The sequence below is a fragment of the Hesperophylax consimilis genome, chromosome 18 (assembly GCF_061612785.1).
Source record: "Hesperophylax consimilis isolate HC1 chromosome 18, BYU_Hcon_1.0, whole genome shotgun sequence".
Taxonomy (NCBI): Eukaryota; Metazoa; Arthropoda; class Insecta; order Trichoptera; family Limnephilidae; genus Hesperophylax; species Hesperophylax consimilis.
Genome location: NC_142853.1, coordinates 33,648,064 through 33,668,887, shown reverse-complemented (window position 1 = coordinate 33,668,887; position 20,824 = coordinate 33,648,064). Strand labels below are relative to the sequence as shown.

The window sequence follows — 20,824 nt, the reverse complement described above, 5'->3', positions numbered from 1 at the left end:
ATAATAAACAAAATATTATTAGCAATAGTCAGAAATAAGCCGACGTAGCTTAGTGGTTCAGAGCATCTGACCGGCAATCAGAAGGTTTGGGTTTAATTCCCTTCGGCGGCATTTATTTTTACTCGGGACATATTTTAAATTTGTATGGACATTTCAGGCGAGTAATTATTGCTAATAATAATTTATTATCGTTTGCGCCATGTACAAGAAAACTTGTCTTATAAATAAAAGTTTATAATTAAAAAAAAAAAATTTTAAGAAGCAATTATTTTAATGGTATTAAAAAAATTAGAAAAATGTTTTAATTAATCATTAATATGAACTTTCACACAGATTACATATAATAATAATATTATGCTACAGAATTTAGATAATTTTAGGAAAGTAAAATAAAATTTTATAATTATTATTTCCTTATTCGATTTTGATTTAATAATATGTACCGATTACCTGTTAGATCATCATCTCTTACATAATTATATTAAAAACTGTTCATGAACTGTTTCAGGTTATGTGTCGAGAAAAGAAGAAGACATCGAGGCAGATGCTCTGAACATTACAACGTGTTTCCAGAATTACGGTTTTGATGTGTCTCCACCAAACATCAATTGTAAAAAGGATGAAATAATAAATATATTATATGACGGTACGATACATGCAATAATTCTTACTGCCTGTTTATTTGTCCCCAATTTGAAGTAACACGATGTGTGATAATTCACTGAACTGTCACGGAGACCGTAAAGTCTATTGAATTAGTCCGTCATGATTCATGTCATTTTGGTTGATTTCAGCGCGGGAACATATTATAGAGAGTGAGTACGAGTGTGTAGTGGTGTTTGTAGTTACGCACTCCCCAGAAGCAGGACAACTTCTATGTAAAGATGCTATACTTAATGATGAAGAAATTATTAAACTGATGAAAGATGACGAACTTAGCAGTGTGGAAAAGATACTCGTCTTTCAGGTAGGCACTTCTTGCTTAAACCTTTCTTGTTAAAATGTGGTTTAGAACTACAACTTTTTTTTTCCTACTTTATCGTTTGTCTCAAATTATGTATTCTTATCAGTTCCAAATTTGAAATTGAACAGTTTTACGCATTTTGCAGGAATACGCAATAACTTCGAACATAGACCGATATAGATACAACCGAACATAAGTATTTTTAATGTTGAATATAATTTTTTTAAATGTCTATTTATGGTGTGTAGTTACCAATGGGTGTTTTTTCATCTTTACTTAAATTTGAATCCCTCTTCTTTACATTAGTTACCCGACTTTAACATTTAAGTACTGCATTACTCGCGAAATTGTTATTACTATCACAACATTTTCGAGGCTTTTGAGTGCTGATCCTTAAGGCCGATGAATACAATTAAAATAGGTACTTTATTATTTCAGGCATCGCAAGCAACAAAGATTCCTGGAGCAACCGGTGGGTTAGAGAAGGATGCTATACCATTTTATGCCCGTAATCCTATTGAGGCAAATTTTTTCATCATTAAGAGTTCATTTGAACCCAATACAAGAGAAAATGGATCTTTTTTCTTAAAAGTGTTTTGCGAATTATTTGAGAATATTGGAAGCAAATCCTTATTCGATCTTATGGTTGAAGTCCTTGGTCAGCTAAAAGCTAGTATAATTCCTCAGCACGAAGAACCGTGGAATAATATACTGCCTGAAGTAACTAGCACTTTAATAAGTCCTAGTACTTTTATCAACCCGAAGATAAGTTCATCCCGTTACGAAGAAAAATATTTATTTGGAAAACTTATTGTATTTAACTACAATCACACATCCCATAATTTAAAATCGCGTAAGTACTGAACTAAAAATAATTATTTATTCATTCTTGTAATAACTTAATGAGTAACACCTAAAATTTTAATTAATAATTATTGAAGACAAACTTAACAGAAAATTTTAAACCAAAAGTTCTTTCTTTAAATAAAGAAAATGTTGGTAGTTCTTATTCGAAGAATGAACAGTTAAATATGACCAAAGGAAATAGGTTCGGGTTAGCTCAGTTGGTAGAGAAGTGCCCCGGCAAGGTTTTGGGTTCTAGTCCTAGAGGGGACCGTATCTTTTTCTGATTTTTCGGTTGCAAATATTCAATTACGACTTTCGTTTTACACTTTCCCTAAAAAGATCCCCCCAAACAACATTCCCAGAGATGACATAGGCCCTGTAGGATTTTTTCCTCTGAGTCTCTTATGTAGAGCTTATGTAAAATAAACATTTAAAAATAGAAAACTCATACAAACGCCATTTCCCCCCAGCTCCAAAATGTTATAAAACAATGGGGCAATCTGACTTTAAATATCTACTACCCAAAAGTATCGGAAATATAAACAACATTAAATATTCATCCTAAAAATCACACCGAAAATATAAAGTTAATACTTTGATAACATTTTATTTTTAATCAATAATTATTTACCCGAAACACCTATATACCTACATTGAAATAATACATTGCCGGTCAGGTGCTCTACAAAATGTGCTAAGTCAGCCTATTCAATATTTGAATATTTTGACATAGGTATTCATAAATAAACAAGAACAAAATAACACATCCTCCACCCACACATACAAGCCTAGATTTATTACGGTAGTTCATCCCATGTATCTTGCAAGTAATATAATGTGAAATTTTTGTTAAATAATACATTAAACATTTAAAAAACGTCCATCATTGGTTTCACCACAATTTGATAATGTCTTCGGAAGGCGAATCAATTGGCACGCGAAAAAATAATTACTATTGTAAAATAATTATTAGACAGTAGAAGTTGTTAAAATTTAACACATACAAATATGGACTAATTAAATTTTTTTCTATTATATCTTGCATTGATATCATATACCTATATATGTTGAATTTATTGTACATTTAATTATTTTTTTATCTTATTCTAGAGAAAATAACTAGAAAGGGAACAGAGCACGATGTTGCAGCTATTGAAAGAATCTTTCCAGATATTGGTTTCAAAGTTGAAGTCCATCATGATCTAACAGCAGACGTCCTACGAAGAACTCTGAAGAGAGGTAAGTTAATTCCGCGAAAATCACCTACAGAGGTAACTTCTCCACCAAAATCTGAGGTGGCGCTGTTGTTCCATAAACTCATTTCATCACAAGCACCCTTCCATGACCTCCGAGTGATTCCTGACTCCATATTCAAATGGCGTTACAATTAAAATTAATAATTGACTGAGTGTAGCAATTTCCCGTTTTAACGTGGACTATAAAGAGTGTTTTGCATTTTCGTCTGTCTGTAAATTTGTTTGTTTCGTTCCGGCCGATAGTTGCCGATGGGCAACATCAAATAAATTAAAATAAGCTGAAAAGTTAATCCCACATCCTTAAGATTTAATCTCTTCTCTATGCGGAATCTTCACCTCCCTGATCCATTGACCTCTAGTCTTCATATTATCTATTCAATTGTTTCAGTTTGCAAACAACCTTACCCGGGGACCTTAAGAATTTCCCACCCACCCCTGAGTTAGAGGAGGGTAATCCGTGTTTGAAATCTTCCAAATTTGTCAAGCTTTAATAATATGGTGGTTGTTTCGCAATAATATGTCGGAGTAACTAGTGATCGAACCATTGCATTAAGTGTTTCTCTAATAACCGTCCTTTCAACATATTTTTATTAAAACAATTCACCAATCTAATCTAATCTCTTTGACTGTCCTAAAACGGGAATCCTTCCTAGTTGGACAGTCAAATGCATAAAATGTAATCAATATTATAAAAAATAAATAAAATCTAAGAAAAATTCCTAAAATTCTAACACCAAACAACTCCGTAAAATCCATTCCGAAAATCAAAAATTGGCATTGCGTACCATCACATACGTTAAATTGTAATATTTATTATTGAAGTGTATATAGTGAAGTGAAGTACCTCGCGCATGAAGGTACCTAGTACCTTCAAATCCCACATACCCAATTTCTACCGATTAATAGCAAGTTAATCTTTTAGTTAAGTTATTTAAGTTCCAAAAAATATATATGATATTTTTGAAGATAATATCTAAACATTTTTTTTGCGAAAAGGTGTTCTATATAAAATTCCATCGATAGAAAAAATTGCAAAGTAAGCTCCAAAAAATATTAAAAACACGTTTTTTTCTGTTATTTAATATGTTATACGCATGAAAAAATTCACAGTGCATCTTTAAATACAACTAAAGCATTTTTCGTTAGATTTTTGCTGTATTTCAAACGAGTCGTGTTTTATTTTATTTAATTTTTTTTTTCTTAGTTTTGTCAACAGTGATTCATATCAAAGCTCTCGAAATACAATTACATTAATTAAACTTGGTTGATACTATCACTAATTACAGACAAACACAACTTTGATGAACACAACACTGTAAGTAAAGACTAATGTACATGTATGCACCTACATGCATACATGTATACACACATACATACACTTACATATACATTTCATAACAGCAACAGTAATTATTTTTTAGATCAATACGATAGGTAGCTTTAAGTCTTGTTTATGTTTGATTTGAAGGTGGCCAATGATGACATTGACAAATCAATGGGATGACTTTTATATGTCTCGTTAAAATAACGACACATTCTCGGTAAAGGTGAGTCATACCCCAGCTTAGTTTTATATTTTTTAATATATAACGGAATATAATGTATAAGTCGGCAACCAATTCTAGGAACGTTGAACATAAGTTGATAGAGTAAAAAAGGGCAGTTTATTAGAGCATTAACAATTTTGAAAAGAAAATTTAAATCAATATTTAGTCTTCTCTGTTCAAGGGTGCGTACATTGTAGAAATTTAGTCTATCGGTGTAATGAGGAAGTGATCGAGCTCGCTTATCACAATACGCTAGGTGGTACATAAAATGTTTTTGAACCCGCTCTATTCGCTGAATATGAACTTTGTAGGTTGGACTCCATATAGAACTTGCGTACTCCAACACGTTGCGGGTGAAGGAGTTGTACAGCGTTATTTTTGATTTGGGATTCTGAAAATTTTTACTATTTCGTTTGATAAATCCTATTATTTATTAGTGTTTTATTAAATATTTTCACAGCAGTCGCGTAAGTCTGTTCATTCCAATGGTTTTGAATATTAGCGCGCTCTCTCTAACATTCGGATTTACATAAGTCCTTTTCAAACAATCGTCGGTCGCCGCCCAGTCGGCAGACCTGCGTTCTTTCTTTTGGAACCTAAAATTACGTGATTTATTGTAAATAATCTTTTATTGCAAATATTTTAATAATTTATTTTACGTGTATGGCATTTATCAGTTAAATAAAATTGTTTTTCAAAAACAAGAAATAAATAAAAAATAATATTTTAACCCATAATGTTACACATGCTGCAATCTGGACTGTAGAATCTTGCTACTGAGCTACCCATAACAAAGTCCCCGTATATTTATTATTTCATTAATATTAATATATTATTTTCTTATTATTCTTAATTACTATGTTCCCCATACGTTTTTTACTCCAAATAAATTTTATTTGAAAACTTTTGGTGTCCGATTCTTAGTACCACGATATGGAATAATAATAATAACATAGCATTTATATAGCGCAGTTTAGTGTTATTTCACTCTAAGTTTCATTTAATGTTATAAACTTAAAAACGCTAATTTAATATTATTATGTGGGTTTAGAGTTAATGACACGTCGGACAAACTTTTCTAATGAATAGAGCGCCAAAGTATGATATTCCTATCATGCTATGTCTATCCGACGCGTCGCCAGCTCCTTTCGGATCATGAAACTTGCCTCTCGGGCGGTGGGCACCGCTGTCATGCTATTGTGTCTCAGGGTGATGTGATGGTTAAATAAAACAGTTTAATTGTTTAAATTGCACACTGATTATATATTTAAATGTCTGATCATACCAATATTTTAATTAAGACACTCACCCGAGATCGACCGTGTTATGAGCTACTCTGACTATCTAAACTTGGCTAGGTATTCTTGAAGATGGGAAATCCATGACGGTGAGGAATGCATCCATGCGATCCGATGCAAGTTGGCTGCCTCTCATCCCTCCTTTGGGATATTTTGCTGCTGCGCGCTGGCCCTCTCGTGTGTTAGGCACCAATCGACATCCGCCCAAAGATTTGCTCGGCGAGATTAACTAAGGCTCGGCCCAGAATATTAATAACATGCCTGTACAAGGCCCAGGATGATGAATTTATATCCGCGACTACGGTCAACCCAGAGATGGCTCCGATTAATTATCAATTTCGATCTACCGACATGCTGATCAAAATGTCGCCGTTATGGCTTTAAAATGTGAATCACGCACTTTCTCGATAACTCCAATATCATGTTGGATATTTAAAATAACAAACCCATCAGGGTAAAAATCTATCGATTCACGATTGACTGTAATTTTTTTTTTTTTTTATTTATTAACCAATATACATATAATACATAATTAAACAATATATATAATATATAATATTAGTGGTAACAATACCTCCCTAATTGAGAAATTCTCGTGTTTAGGGAGGGAGCACTATCAAATTGACAGTACTATACATACTTATCAGTTGTTACAATTTGGATGCATGAAGAATTACTTTTTTATATATAATAAAAATATAAGTAGCAATTGTTTTTTTTTTTGTACATAATGAAAAATTATTTTTATACATAATGAAAATTATAAGATGGCATTTATTTTGTACATAATGGACACATTTTGGTTGGCACATCGTAACACATACTTAAAAATTATTTAATAGTAAAATGTTTTTTGAGTTTTTGTTTAAAAATTTCATAATTCCTCTCGGATTGTATTTCTATAGGGAGTTCGTTAAAGCATTTTATTGCTGAGTATGTGTAATGATGTTGGGCTGTTGTAGTATTAAGTTTAGGGATTATTATTTGTCCTAAGGTTCTCGGTCTGGTGCTAAATGACTTTATTGTTAGTTTGTCTTTATGGATTTGTAGTAATGCGTTTTTTTGATAAATTTTATTTATTGTTAATACTTTGAATTCATCGAATAATTTTTGGGTTGAATAGTCTAATTGTTTCTTAAGAATAATTTTGATGAGTCTTCTATGTACTATTTCAAGTGGGGTTAAGTTGGTTTTATACGCTCCTCCCCATCCTATTATTCCGTATTGCAGAACTGATTGGGCTAATGCATAGTAAACCTTTAGTAGCAAAGATTTATGTAATATATTTCTTAGTTTGAGGAATACGTAATAAAGTTTACGTATTCTATTTACAGTTTGCGCAATATGTTCAGTCCATTTAATATGTTGGTCTATAATTATGCCTAAATATTTAATATTACTTTTTTTTGAGATTTTTGAGCATTTAGGTGAATAGCAGTTGTCAGTATAATTATTACAAGAGTTATGGATAGTTATATTGGAATTTATTGTTGGGTGTATTTTGTCTGATAATGTGAAAGTCATGAAATAGGTTTTGTCAGAGTTTAAGGAGAGGTAATTGTCATCCAACCATTGTTTTAAGTTGTTTATTTCTACGTTCGCAGTTTGATAGGCTTCTTCCCAAGTTTTTTTTTCTATGATTAAAACTGTGTCGTCGGCGAAAGATATGATTTTTCCATTTTTTGGTACTGTAAGCATTTCATTCACGTAAATGATAAACAATATTGGGCCTAGAACTGTCCCTTGAGGAATTCCAAATTCGGAATAGGTGGGTTCACTCAATATATTGTTAATTTTTACGTGTTGGTGTCTTTTATGAAGATAACTTTTAAACCATTCTTTAACTGTTCCTTGAATTCCAATATTTTCTAATTTTTTTATTAGCTTCTTGTGGCTTATACTGTCAAAAGCTTTTCTTAGATCGATGAATATACTTAAACATTTATTTCCCGAGTCAAGAGCATTATATATTATAGAGGTTATTTTTGCGATTGCATCTTGCGTACCTAAATTTTCTCTGAAGCCGAATTGGTTATCATTAATGATTTTATTTGAAGTGATATGTTTAGTTAATTGTGACTTTACGACTTTTTCAAATATTTTTGCTACGTTAGATACAATAGATATGGGACGGTAGTTCGAGACGTCAGATGTAATTCCTGATTTGAAGATCGGGGTTATTATTGTATTTTTATATACTTTTGGGTAAATTCCTTGCTGTATGCTGTTATTAATGATATGTGCAATTGGTTTGGATATTAATTGTCTCATTTGTTTTAATATATTTACTGTGATATTATCAAAACCAGGGCTCGCGGACACTCGTAGGTTCATTATAATTTTTTCTATTTCTATTTGGGTGCATTTTTCAAATTTTTCAAAAATATTTTGGCAAGTTTGTGTGGATGTATTGGTAGTATTTTTAGGTTGGAACGAGTCGATTTTTTTGGCAAGTTTCTCTCCGACTTTAGCGAAGTAGTTGTTGAAAATATTTGCAATTTTAGTTGGTTCTTTTATTGAGTCTATTGTTTCGTTGTCATAAGTTATTTTATTTATTTGTTTATTTTTATTACCGTTGCCGATAATGTTGTTAATTGTAGCCCAGACTTTTTTGTTATCTTTACCACTATCTTCAATTTTTACCTTGAAGTAATTTTCTTTTGTTTTTTTAATTAAATTTGTAAGATTGTTTCTGTATTTTTTATATAATTGTAATAAAGTTAAGTCATTAGGTTGTTTTCGGGTTTGATAAAATAGTTTTTCTTTATTCCTAATTGAGGTAACTATTCCATGGGTGATCCAGGGCTTAATTTTTCTATGTTTTGATTTAGGTTTAACGTTTTTATGTATAGTTGCATTTATTATGTGTTCGCGAAGTGTTTTTTCGAATATAATTGAAGATTTTTCGGCATCTTCGGTGTTTAATGTTTCTTCCCATTTTTCCGATTTCAATTTTTGTTCAAGAAGTTGTATGTTTAAGGTTTTTATGTTATACTGTTTTAATGCAGTTTTGGAAAAGGACATATTTTTTTTTAAATGAAGAATTAAAAAACACGTGTAGTGATCGGTAATGTTTGTTTTCCAAATGACAGGTGTTAATTGTGTAGTTGTGTCAGCCTTAGTCCAGATATGATCAATACATGATGGGTTTTGTAGGGGCACAATTCTAGTGTAATCGTTTATACATGAAATGAAGTTAAGCTCAGCCATCGTATTAAGTAAATCATTTTTTTCGACGCTGTTTGAATTTAGACCTATATTTATATTGAAGTCACCCGTCACTATAGTATTTTGACATTTTGTTTTGTTTATTACATCTTTGAGGTTCTCTATAAATTGTTGAGTTTTTGATCCGTGGGTTCGGTAAACAGCAATAACTTGATAAATCTGATTATTTACTTTAAATTGTAATGCTACACAGTTCGTGAGGGTCATGTTTATTTCTTTATAAGATATATCTTGGTGTTTTTGGTTAACGTAAATAACTATGCCACTATTCTTGTTAATGTGTGTTTTCGTCGAAATACAAGTAAAGTTCGGTAATTGTGGTATATTATCTATATTTACTGTATTAAGGTGTGCCTCTGTCAAAACAATACAGTCGAGTTCAGTTTTTAAAAGACTAAGGGTGCATAATAATTCATTCATGTTTTTGTAAATGCTCCTAATATTTAAGTGCATAATTACTAATGAGTTTGTCATATTTTTGAAAACGAGGTTACATTCGTCAACATTATTACATACTTTTTCTGTTATATTATAAGTGCTATCTAGTTCATCCGTGATAATATTATTCATCAGAATTTGAAAACGTGTGTCTTATATAAGAGTAGTTGCGAATATATAACATAAGCTTATAAATAACATATAACATAAGCATGAAACGTATGTAGAATTTAGGTATATAAATAATATAAGACATAATGTTATAATGAAGATAAAACATAAGCATATAAAAAATGTAAAACGTAAGCTTTAGCATGTAAGATATACGAGAGATATAAGTGTTTAGTTGGTGCCAATATTTAACATAAGCATATACAATATATATGGCATAAGAATAGGTATATAAAGTGTAAATATAATTGTTGAAAATATAAGACCTAAGGATGTAAAGAATGTGAAGTATAATCATATTAAGAAAGTAAAACATGAGCTTATAAAGATTATAAAACATAAACATATAATGAATATGAAACGAAAACATAAGCATATAAAGTATACAAGAGATATAAGTTAATATAATCATATTAAGAAAGTAAAACATGAGCTTATAAAGATTATAAAACATAAGTATATAAAGAATAAGAAACGAAAACATAAGCAAATAAAGTACGTAAGAGATATAAGTTAGTATAACCATATTAAGTAGGTAAAACATGAGCTTATAAAGACTATAAAACATAAGCATATAAAGAATATGAAAAGAAAACATAAGCATGTAAGGTATACAATTACATTCCGTAATCCGGTTTTTAAATTAATCAAGTCTGCGACAGTCGTTATCGAACCGGGGTCCCGCCGGATCTATAACAAGAGTGCGGAAACGGCCCCCCTTTCTACCGACCGCTCATCTCTGTGTTGCCTGTCAAGAATCATAATTAATTTACTACCCTATCGAAATTAGCCTACCTGAGCCTACTTGAGTTTATGAAATAATATTTCATAAAAATATAAGTGGTCATGTTATTAAAATGAAATGGAATGGCCTGCATTAGTGTAGGTACATAACATTATGGGACGTTTGAGCGTTTTGTATTTTGAAAGAGTACCACAATATTACTAGCTCCAATCTTTCCAAAAGTATATTTTAGGTCATGATTGATATTTTTTTCAACAAAGACAATTTTTTGTGAAGTGAATGTTAAGTTTGGATAAATATTATTTACCGCTGTACCAATGCCAATTCTTAAATACCACCTGGAGTTTTTTCTAAAATCTACACGTTTTTTATTATTAATTTTACGCCCGTCATATGTACCTACAAACGAAAATGAACCCTAAATGTAAATATAATATATCAAATCATAAATTATTAGATCAAATTTAATACCTTCATTAATATCTAAGTATTGCATAATATTCGAAATAACAGATTAAAATATAATATTAATGAAACAATAATAATTCCCATGGATTGGGACTTACTGGCATTTTAAATAATGGTCCGCACGTCAAAATCTACGGCATGTTCAGTTCCTTCGTTCAATTATATTATAAACCTTTCTCTGGTTTGTGAGAAATATTTATTTATAATAATTTTTACCAACAACAAAAAAATCGCCAACCATATTTACAACTTGTGCATATATGCCAAAATATAGCAAATGGACATACGAAATGAGAAGTGTATCATCCGAAAATTAGTCCTTTCCATTATTTCTTATTAAACTTTGAAATTAGTTGCTACCGTTACTATTGTCTATTAAAATAACTAACTATTAAAATACAACTTTTACTGTCGAGTTCATAGCTCGCGGGATCTCGCCATGTGCAGTATTTGGCAGATGCTAGCGGATGTTAGGGATAGAAACGGGGAAACGCCAGGCGATGTTACTAAGCTCAAGTAGGATGCGGGAAGGGTACAATTCCTGAATTTGTTGTAAATTATTTAATATCTCAAAATAAATGCGATATATCTGTACCCGAGAAGCATACGGATGCAAGTCCAAAATTTGAAGAAATGAGTTTTTGATGAAGACATGAAGTAAATTATCATGTTCATTAGTGGCAGAAAGATGCAAGCCCTATCTTGAATATTTATGGTATTTTCAAAAATATTATAAGGATGCAAGAACCATTAGCACATCCACACCGTAGAAGCATAAAGATGAACATTGGACTTACATCTTTCTGCCTCTAACATTACTACGCTTTCCATGGAAGTAAACATTCGAATGTAGACTCAAGTCCATTTTGCGTCCTTCTGCCTCTAATTTTTATGTTTTCTGTGGAACTAAACAGAACAATCCCAGTGCTCTCATCATTATTTATTGCATTCCTGCAATAAATAATGATGAAAAAGAGTATTTCCGTGTATGAATGTATGACGAGGCTCAAGAAACAGAATTGTTCTGAAGAGACTGATGGAAACATAGGTGGTGATATTATTATTGAAGACCTGACCATGTCACTTATTTATTTATTTACTTACATTTACCTTACCTCATCATTATACTACTGAATGGACTATATAGGGATGGAAAACAGGTGCTAAATGAAGTAGCTTCTTGCCTCTTAAAGTGGATATACAGCGATATGGGGAATAATGTTGAAGAAATAACCGTATGGTCTGACAACTGTGCAGGTCAAAATAGAAATATAACAATAGCCATATCCTACGTATGGCAGGTTTTATAAAAAATTAAAAACCTCAAGATCATTCATCTTAAATTTTTATTACCTGGAAGTAGACTCTGTCCATTCAGCGATTGAAAGGGCAAAAAAAAACTACCCAATTCCAAATATTTTACCGCACGACAAAAAAAATTAACGGGAACAATTCATCAGATATTGCAAAACTAATAATCAGTACATTGTACACTCAGTGAACTTAGAAAATTTCAAATATTTAAATTTCCATTGACACTGGTTCACAATCACCTTTTGTATATCGAAAGAAGAATATGAATGGTGAGGGTTTCCTAATATCAACGGTATTATGGCTACGAGCTGACGTAAATAATAATAATAATAATAATTGGATAATTTGTAGAGCGCCGTTTTTGTGAAAAATCACCTCAAGGGCGCTGTAAATGTGTCGGAGATGCTACTGTATAAAAATGGTTTTCAGGAAACTGAATTTAAATATTATTATATTAGAAGAAAAAGGAGCGGTGTTTTGAGCGGTGACCGGATAAATCATCAAAATGATAATTCATGATAATTTCCCATTTTTAAAAAGTTATATAAAGTCATGAAAAGTGATGGTAAAGTGAAGAACAAAATTAACTGGGTTAAGTGGGTTAGGTTAGGTTTAATTTATTTTTTTCATCGTTTCTAATGACTTTATATCACTTTTTAAAGATGTGTTGAATTGTCGATTTATCATGGAACCGTTTTGAGCACCCCGGAGGTATTGCCCCAGGTAAATACAATTCCAATCGCATTAAATACACCAAATTTTGTAGTCCTACAAAAGATGTTACAGTGGGTACCAGAGCCACTGCACTTTTTTTACACTTCTTTTTTTTAATCTTTTTTTTCTCTGTCAGATGAAGAAGATATGGAAAATACCAATAATTTGTAAAAATAATTATAATTAAATAAAAAAATATATAAATAAAATAGATATTTATATATACCGGTTATATAGTAGGGTGGATCGATTTTTTGTTTTTATGTTTTTCTTAGTAGCGGGGTGTGGAATGGATGCTCTATGGGGATACCTTTAAAAGTCATTATGAGAGCATTAAGATATTTCGAGTGCAAGTACTGCCCCAAGTCAATTTAATTTTTTTTTAAATAGCGTGAAACTAGAAAAAGAAGGGTTTAATCTTTGCTCAATAAAAGTAGTTAAAATATTTAAAAAAAATCATTGTATTTTATAGTCCTTCCTCGAATTCAATACTGGCATTATACGACAAGATTCTAGCTTGTTTTGTATCCACCCTTCAGTCTTTCAGGGCCGCAAACAGCAGAACATGATGCCGTTACCACTTTGATGCATCTTTCCGTGGCTTGCGTGTGACAGGGCATAAATCGGAACTTTCACAAAATGTTGCATTCGATAATTTCGTGGTCTGCAATGACATCAATTATTGTCTAGCTAGATATCAGTTTTGTAAGAGGTGCTTCTGATTTTTTTTCCCAGTAGATCAAGTCAATATAGTCTGCTGCGTTGAAATTAACAGTAGGTAGCTAAAATACTCTTATTGGAGAGAACCGCAACGTAAATTCTCGGATACTTAGAATCCGTCTCAGAGCCAACTCTCTAATCTGTCTTCGTTCGTCGTTTAACATACTAATAAGTATATTTTCGCTTGGCCAAAATACCCGTTGCGTTGAATTACGGGATCTGCCACCTTTTTCAAATGCTCTGGAAGGTAACGAGACAATTTTATGGTTTCGTGGAGGTGTCTCGCCGGTTGAAGTCTGCTCTTGGTTGTCTCGAAGGCTGTGTTTTTATTTTAAACCACATCGGAGCATACACTCTTAGCACAAATTCAGTCAATATCACCTGATTTCTGTCGGATTCTTGGTTGATGTATAAAGTCGGAGAATAGTATTGGCTGTTGTTAACCAACGCGAATGACAGATTTTACCCAGGTTTCTTTTCGTTAAGTTTTCATTACATTGTCCTTCCGCGATTGCTCGGCACATTTCCAATAAATAACGCTGGTCTGTGCTAAGGTTGTCACGGGATTTTGTAATTTCATAAGTAAGGTTCAAAGGTAAGTTGCATTCTATTGCTTGAAATTCTATCACAGAAAGATGTTCACAGTTCTTGAGTAACTTTTCTAGTTGGCCACTAAAGCTTCTAGGACCTGTTGTCGTTCCATCAAGGTATTCGAAAAGGTGTCTCAAACTTAACTCATTAGCCTGTAACTGACAGACCAACCACTGAAGTGGACGATGGAGCTTTCCTTCAACAAGTCGAATAATGCCAGACTTAGTTCCAGTATTAACTTCTGTTCCGTCAAATCCGATAGCCACGATGCACGCTAAATCAATGGATTTTTCCACAAAATATGCAAACAATTTGTGAGCTATTGTTTTAGCATCGCCGAACTTAACGCCTATGTGGCCAATGTATTGTGAGTCAGGTTCTTTCAAAAGACTGATATGTTCTTCTATCACAACTTTTCTGCGTCCATCCTCTATGATTAATGTTTTATCCTTTGACCGTCAAAAGATATGCAAATGCACAAATCAAAATGAGGCTGGTTGATGGCAGTCAGTGTGGTCCTAGTTTTGGCACGAGCACGTCGAATCTTATTACGATCGATCACATTTGTTAGATTATCTGTTGTCACTAATCCAATATCTTGCAATGTAGCGCAGACGATGGCAGCACCTGCACGATCAGAAATACTGTATCGATCCAATGTTCTGAATACAACAGATAGTCCACTGTCTGTTGGATTTATTACATAAGAAGAAGGAGTAGATGAAGCAAAATAATGTTGGTCAGTTGGAAGATCAACGTTAGTAAAACTTGAAACTGTACTGCGAGATGTGGACGGTTGATCTAAAGATGCGCGGTGCGCGATCGAGGCGCGAGAAAGTTGTGATGTTTGGATACTCACATAAAATAAACGAGACAAACATACTCCAAAAATTTTTTTGTTTAGAATATGAGGAGATTTATGGACAGACAGGCCTGGAGTAAACAGATTCCCACGGGAAAGGAGAGACCGGAGCGACAGTCGAGTTTGGAACTTGGGTGGATTGACAGCCCCGAGAAAGGGATACAAATCAGAAGTGTTGTTTGAAATTGCAGTTAATTATTGAATTCAAATGGTATTAGAGAATATTGCGGAATATTGAATTAAAGTGAAAGATTATTGATCCGGTGTTTGTGTGAAGTGAAAGTGATTCGACTCAGTGGGAAAACAATTAATAATAATGACAATAATAATAATTGGATAATTTGTAGAGCGCCGTTTTGTAAAAACCCACCTCAGGGGCGCCAGGTGTTGTGCAATCGCGATTGTGTTATAAAGTTGTGTTGATTTAAATGTGTAGTTCAAACTAAATTACTTGTCTTAAAAACATGAAAATAATAATAATAATGATCGCGTTTTTAAAACAGAGTGACCGTATATAAAGGCAGCAAGTTTTAATCGGGCTAGGTTATTGATTTGGCGAGATGGCATTCTATCCACGGAGACCGAAAAACCAGAGAATCAAATAGATTATTAACTGTGGGTTCGAATCCTAACAGATTAGGGAGGTACAATTTTATTTACAGGAATATTTAATTACCCTTTTATAAGCGTAGGGAGGAGGTCGAAAATTAAAGTGATTTAGCTATATAGTGTAACCAGGTAAGCTTCACGCTGAGAATGAGAGGTGCCTAACTGGGTGAGTTTTTTATATTATTTATTAAATTCCAGAGGACCCCCTTTAAAAGACGGATACAACTAAGTTTACGACACCTGCCGCCCAAATAATGTTATCATTAAAAGGAATACCCTAGACGGATTGTCAATCAGCTGTGAGTGAGAGACAGGCCAATGACTTTTCATATATAGGCCGAGAGGCGCGGAGTACAGTCAGTCAAAGGGGAAGTTTTGCTAGCGTATGCCGTCCCAAATTGAAAGCGTTCGGATGCAACCAGACGGAACAAAATGAAAACTTTTCTTCTGTTATTTGACTTTTCTAATTTAATACTTTTCATCTATTGTTTGACTTTCTAAGTTACGAATTGGGATGCACAAAAACAAATCTAAAGTCGGAAGAGGGAGATGGTAATCTCCGAAATAAAACTACCAACCGAACAACTTTTCTCAACAGGTATCTTTCGAGAGGTAGGCAGCCTTTTTAAATTAAATGCAAAAAATCAAACCAATTATCCGTTTATACCTTACCTGAGAGGATAGGTATTCAGTAGGAGTTACCCATACCTAATACACGAGGATGCTAGTAACCTCATAAAATAAATACTGGAACCAAATATTAAAATACAGACAGTCCTCATCCCAAATTTGGCATATCGAGTAGACCTTACATATATCTCACATGATAATTGGCTGAATGGGTAGGCACACAACCTATCGTTAATAAGCGGGCAAAATGTCGACAAGATCGTCGTGTGTTATATATGTATTGACCTAGAAAGGGATGTAAATCCCCGACGGCGTGGGAGTTACAACGTTTTCTGGAGGTGGCACGTAACTTAGGACCTTACGTGTCACACTTTCGCGACTAGATTCGTGACAAGGGATGTCATGGCTTTCCCCTTCTACACTCAGTAAAGTAGGTTATCCTGGAGGTGTTTGAGATTGGGGCAATTCTGAAATTGGTGATGAGACCTGGTTTTCTTTATTCTGGCGTGAAGGTTGCCGATTTGGAACAAGGGGAGACCCGGCCGGTTGTGATATCCAGACACGCAGATATCGATCGCCTTGCTCAAATTATCATCCATCAGTTTTGTTTGGTAAGCGGAGGAGCCAATCTTAACTTGAAAAAAATTCATTTCCTTTCCTCTCCTTCCCCTCCCAAAATATATACATGGATGGCGCCGACAACTAACACCATAAATTTATCGTATGTATATCACATATATAAAATCTAACACTTTATTATATTCACATTACCCTACGATAGGTAGAATCGAGTAGCTAGGGGGGGGTGAGCAGGCGACTTAGAAGATAAGGTTTATAAAATGGTTTTGAAAAACAGCGGTAATGGATTCAACTCACTCTATCTCAAAAGAACCAAGGGATACCACACAAAACATAAATAACTAGGTTTCTAAACCGAGAAACAAAAACCCAACACAACGTTCGGTGAAGCCTTTTTATACTGAACCGTCACGTGAAATGAGTACGTTCAAGGTCGTACGTCACGTAGACAAACTAGGATGTACACACTTGAAGGGGTGTGTAATAAAGAAAAGACGGCAGGGAGGACCTTCCTACCCCGGATATATATATAACCAAAGCCTTATGGAAAAGTTACCTACGGGACTTTGGGAAAATGTATCGTAGAAAGAAGAGAAGGAAAAGTTTGAAGTAGAAAGGGCAGATCATTACAAAGTGGACTCGGCAATTTGTCAAATTTTCGCGGGAAAATAAATATTATCACATTTTTTTAATATTATATAAATAAGGCGCCGCAATTTTTATTCATTATGAAATGTAAAAGTAAAAATTAAAGTATTAATATCGACACAAAACTGTTTTATAAAGGGACAATTTTTTACCAGATTTTAAATAATTCAACTGCTTTGGGGCAGTACTTGCTATCAAAATTTTAAATTGATATTTTGTATGCTTAATTGTATGTATTTCGACAACTGAATATGTGGTGTAAAAAATTACTGAGATATAGCATTAAAAAATCGCTCCTTTTGATCGGTACGCAAGTGTTAATAAATTTATAGTCAAAACCACGTAAACAATTTTTTTCTGCGCTAATTCCTCTTCAGAGAAATTTTTCAAATAAATTGTTTCATTTGATGCTTCCGAATCTACCATGAATTTCAGCTTGATGTCGTCGATTACTATGTCTATAAAATATGGCTCTAAAAGCCACTTTGCTGCGGCTCACGAGCACTTTCGGTGCGGCGCTGCAGGTACTTACTTTTACACACACGTTACTAAAGTAGTTTAAACACAAACAAATAAGCAATCCAATATCCCCTTTTAATTTAATTTCTATTTCTGTTGCTTTAGGTACTAATAATAAATTAAATGAGTAATAATATATTATAAGTGTTATGTTAATTTAACTGGGGACTCACTCACAGATAAAAAATACAGCTGTGGAATCATCTGCAGACGCATTTCGAAGAAAACCAATCTCGTGTGTGAAGCGTAGTTAAAAAAATCTAGTTGTAGACTAGATCGTTAGAAGCCATTTTCATGTGCCAAGAGTAGTTTTAATCTAATAAGCTGGGGACTATCTTAAGTTAAAACTAATTTTCTGTAACGAATGATGTATTAAATGTCCAACTGCGCAATCATCTCCTGACGCATAGGAACCTGTTCTTATGTTCGGAGTGGTGATTACATTTTCTGCAGAATTCCTCTTAAGGTTTTGTGTTTTGAACGCAACTTAAAAATCGATTTGGGGAATCATTTAGACGCAACTCAAGGAAAACCATTCTAGCGTTATGAATGCAGTTATGATTTTTTTATGGTAGACTCATTTGTGAACATCGCATTTACTCAAGTGTTTCCTATTTTCTTATTCGAAGAATTGTTTTCAGGTTTGATATAAAAATAAAATAAGATCGGTACTTATTAAATTGAGGATACAATAATATATCGAGGGTTTGGCTAAATACCCTCTTTTATTGCATTGTTTAGAAACTTAATTTCTAAATTAACAACCGATTAATGATTATTCCTATTTCATTTTTTTTTAATTTCGAATGTTACTTACGATTTATATCCGGTAAAGTAGATATACACTATATTGAATTTACTTTAACAGCCCGCATCGCGTTTAAAACCTTCTTCTAGCTTAGCGACGGTACAGTGTTCGCGATCTTGATTCTGTATGAACATTACAAGTTCAATCCACTCTGTGGTGTGTAAACATTGTTAGAAAATGTAAGATTCTCACTCCTGGACCTACTGATCCCCAGATTCCGACCTCATTAATTTTTCCTCTCCATTCTTTCGTAAAAAGGCCCCCCACACAACGTTCCCTAAGGTGAATTAAATGTTTGGAACTAATGTTAAATAAAAACCTTTAACATTTTTCTAATCTCATCTTTGAAAAAAATTCCAGAAAGCAAGGTTATGGCATGTGACTTCGAAAACGACACTTGTGCAGCTGTTGCGATAATGACTCATGGCAATAACGACAGTGTGAATACAACTAGTGGAGTGATCAGTATAACGGACATAATAAGAGGACTCATTTCAACGAACGAGGATATGGAGAGAGAAGATCTCTCCGGAAAACCAAAAATATTTTTCATGCAGGTAATAATTCAATTACGTTTTATTGAGTTTTATTTTCCAACGTACATTTTTTCACTTAGATTATGTTTATTTTACTACCGGTTTTGACACAACCGCGTCATCAACTAGATAAGATTGCTAGTTAATGACACGGTTGTGTGAAAATTTAATTTACACAAAATTTAATTTACATATGTAGATTGAAAAATTAAACAAAAATGTATAGAAATTGTTACATGGTTGATGCCCAAGAAATACAAACTATTAATATAAGGTAACTATTTAATCCTCTAAATAGTCTAAATTATTTTTTAAAAAAGTCCATCGTTTGCAATATTCAAGTATATGATTTACTCGATCATGCTATGTCTTCATTGGATGTCCTTGACTTCTCTTACGATTCACTTCCACGTCATATATTATATTTATACTTCTTACATTGTGCATCCCTAATTTGGGAGGCGGGTATGGGTACTGTCGCCCAATAACCAGTCATTGAATAACCAACTCAACTTACTTTCCTTAAAAGGACCCACCACAAGCAAATTCCAAAGATGACATAGACCCTGAGGAAAATTATTGCAAACATGTAAAAAAAACTTAAAAGTAGAGCAAAGGGTACAAAACACCTCAAGGCGGGCTTTGAACGAATATTCTTCTCTAAAAATGATACAAATATTATGAATAACTTGATTTATTCCTGAAGGTTTGCCGCGAATCCAAGGAAAGTGGTTCGTCTAACCTGCAGCCCAACATGCCGCTGGAATTTGATGACACGCTGCTCTTCCATAGTACTTTCTATGGAAATTCTGCAGCCCGAGATCCAAAATCGGGCTCTTGGTTTTTTCAGGAAATTTGTAAAAGAATCGATGCGATTAAGGTTGACGAATCCATCTTACTGACTGACTTATTACAAGAGGTGCAGAACTGCTTTGTTTCAAAACATGGCACACGTCAGATGCCTGTTATTTATAGTACTTTGACCAAACATCTTTTCATTACAAAGCGTTCAAGACCTACACTACACTGTTGGAGTACACTGTAAACTTATTCTAAAATGAATGTAGTTTCTATCAATGTCATTTACCATTTTGAGAAATTCATTGTTTAATTTATAACAAGATATCAGTTAAAAAAGTAAGACTCTCTTATAGATTTTCGTGAAAAATGATTATCTTTATTTTTTATTAATATTTTTTTTGTTAGATTTTGTAACATTTATTCGTAAATTATAACAAGCCTTCTCTTAAAGAGGCAAAAAAAACAAAATAATTAACAAAGGAAAAGAAGAAAAATAGTAAATAAGTTCGTAATGATTGCATGCACATGTTTC

General features: G+C 33.1%; 1 protein-coding gene across 1 annotated transcript; it reads left to right on the top strand.

The window, feature by feature from the left end:
* The first annotated feature begins 1,995 nt into the window (after positions 1–1,995).
* LOC149415696 (caspase-7-like) lies at positions 1,996–20,536 on the top strand. The gene is made up of 4 exons (XM_089642419.1): positions 1,996–2,080; positions 2,921–3,049; positions 19,316–19,512; positions 20,198–20,536. Exons 1-4 carry the CDS (start codon positions 1,996–1,998, stop codon positions 20,534–20,536), a joined length of 750 nt encoding a protein of 249 aa, XP_089498545.1.
* The last annotated feature ends 288 nt before the right edge of the window (positions 20,537–20,824 follow it).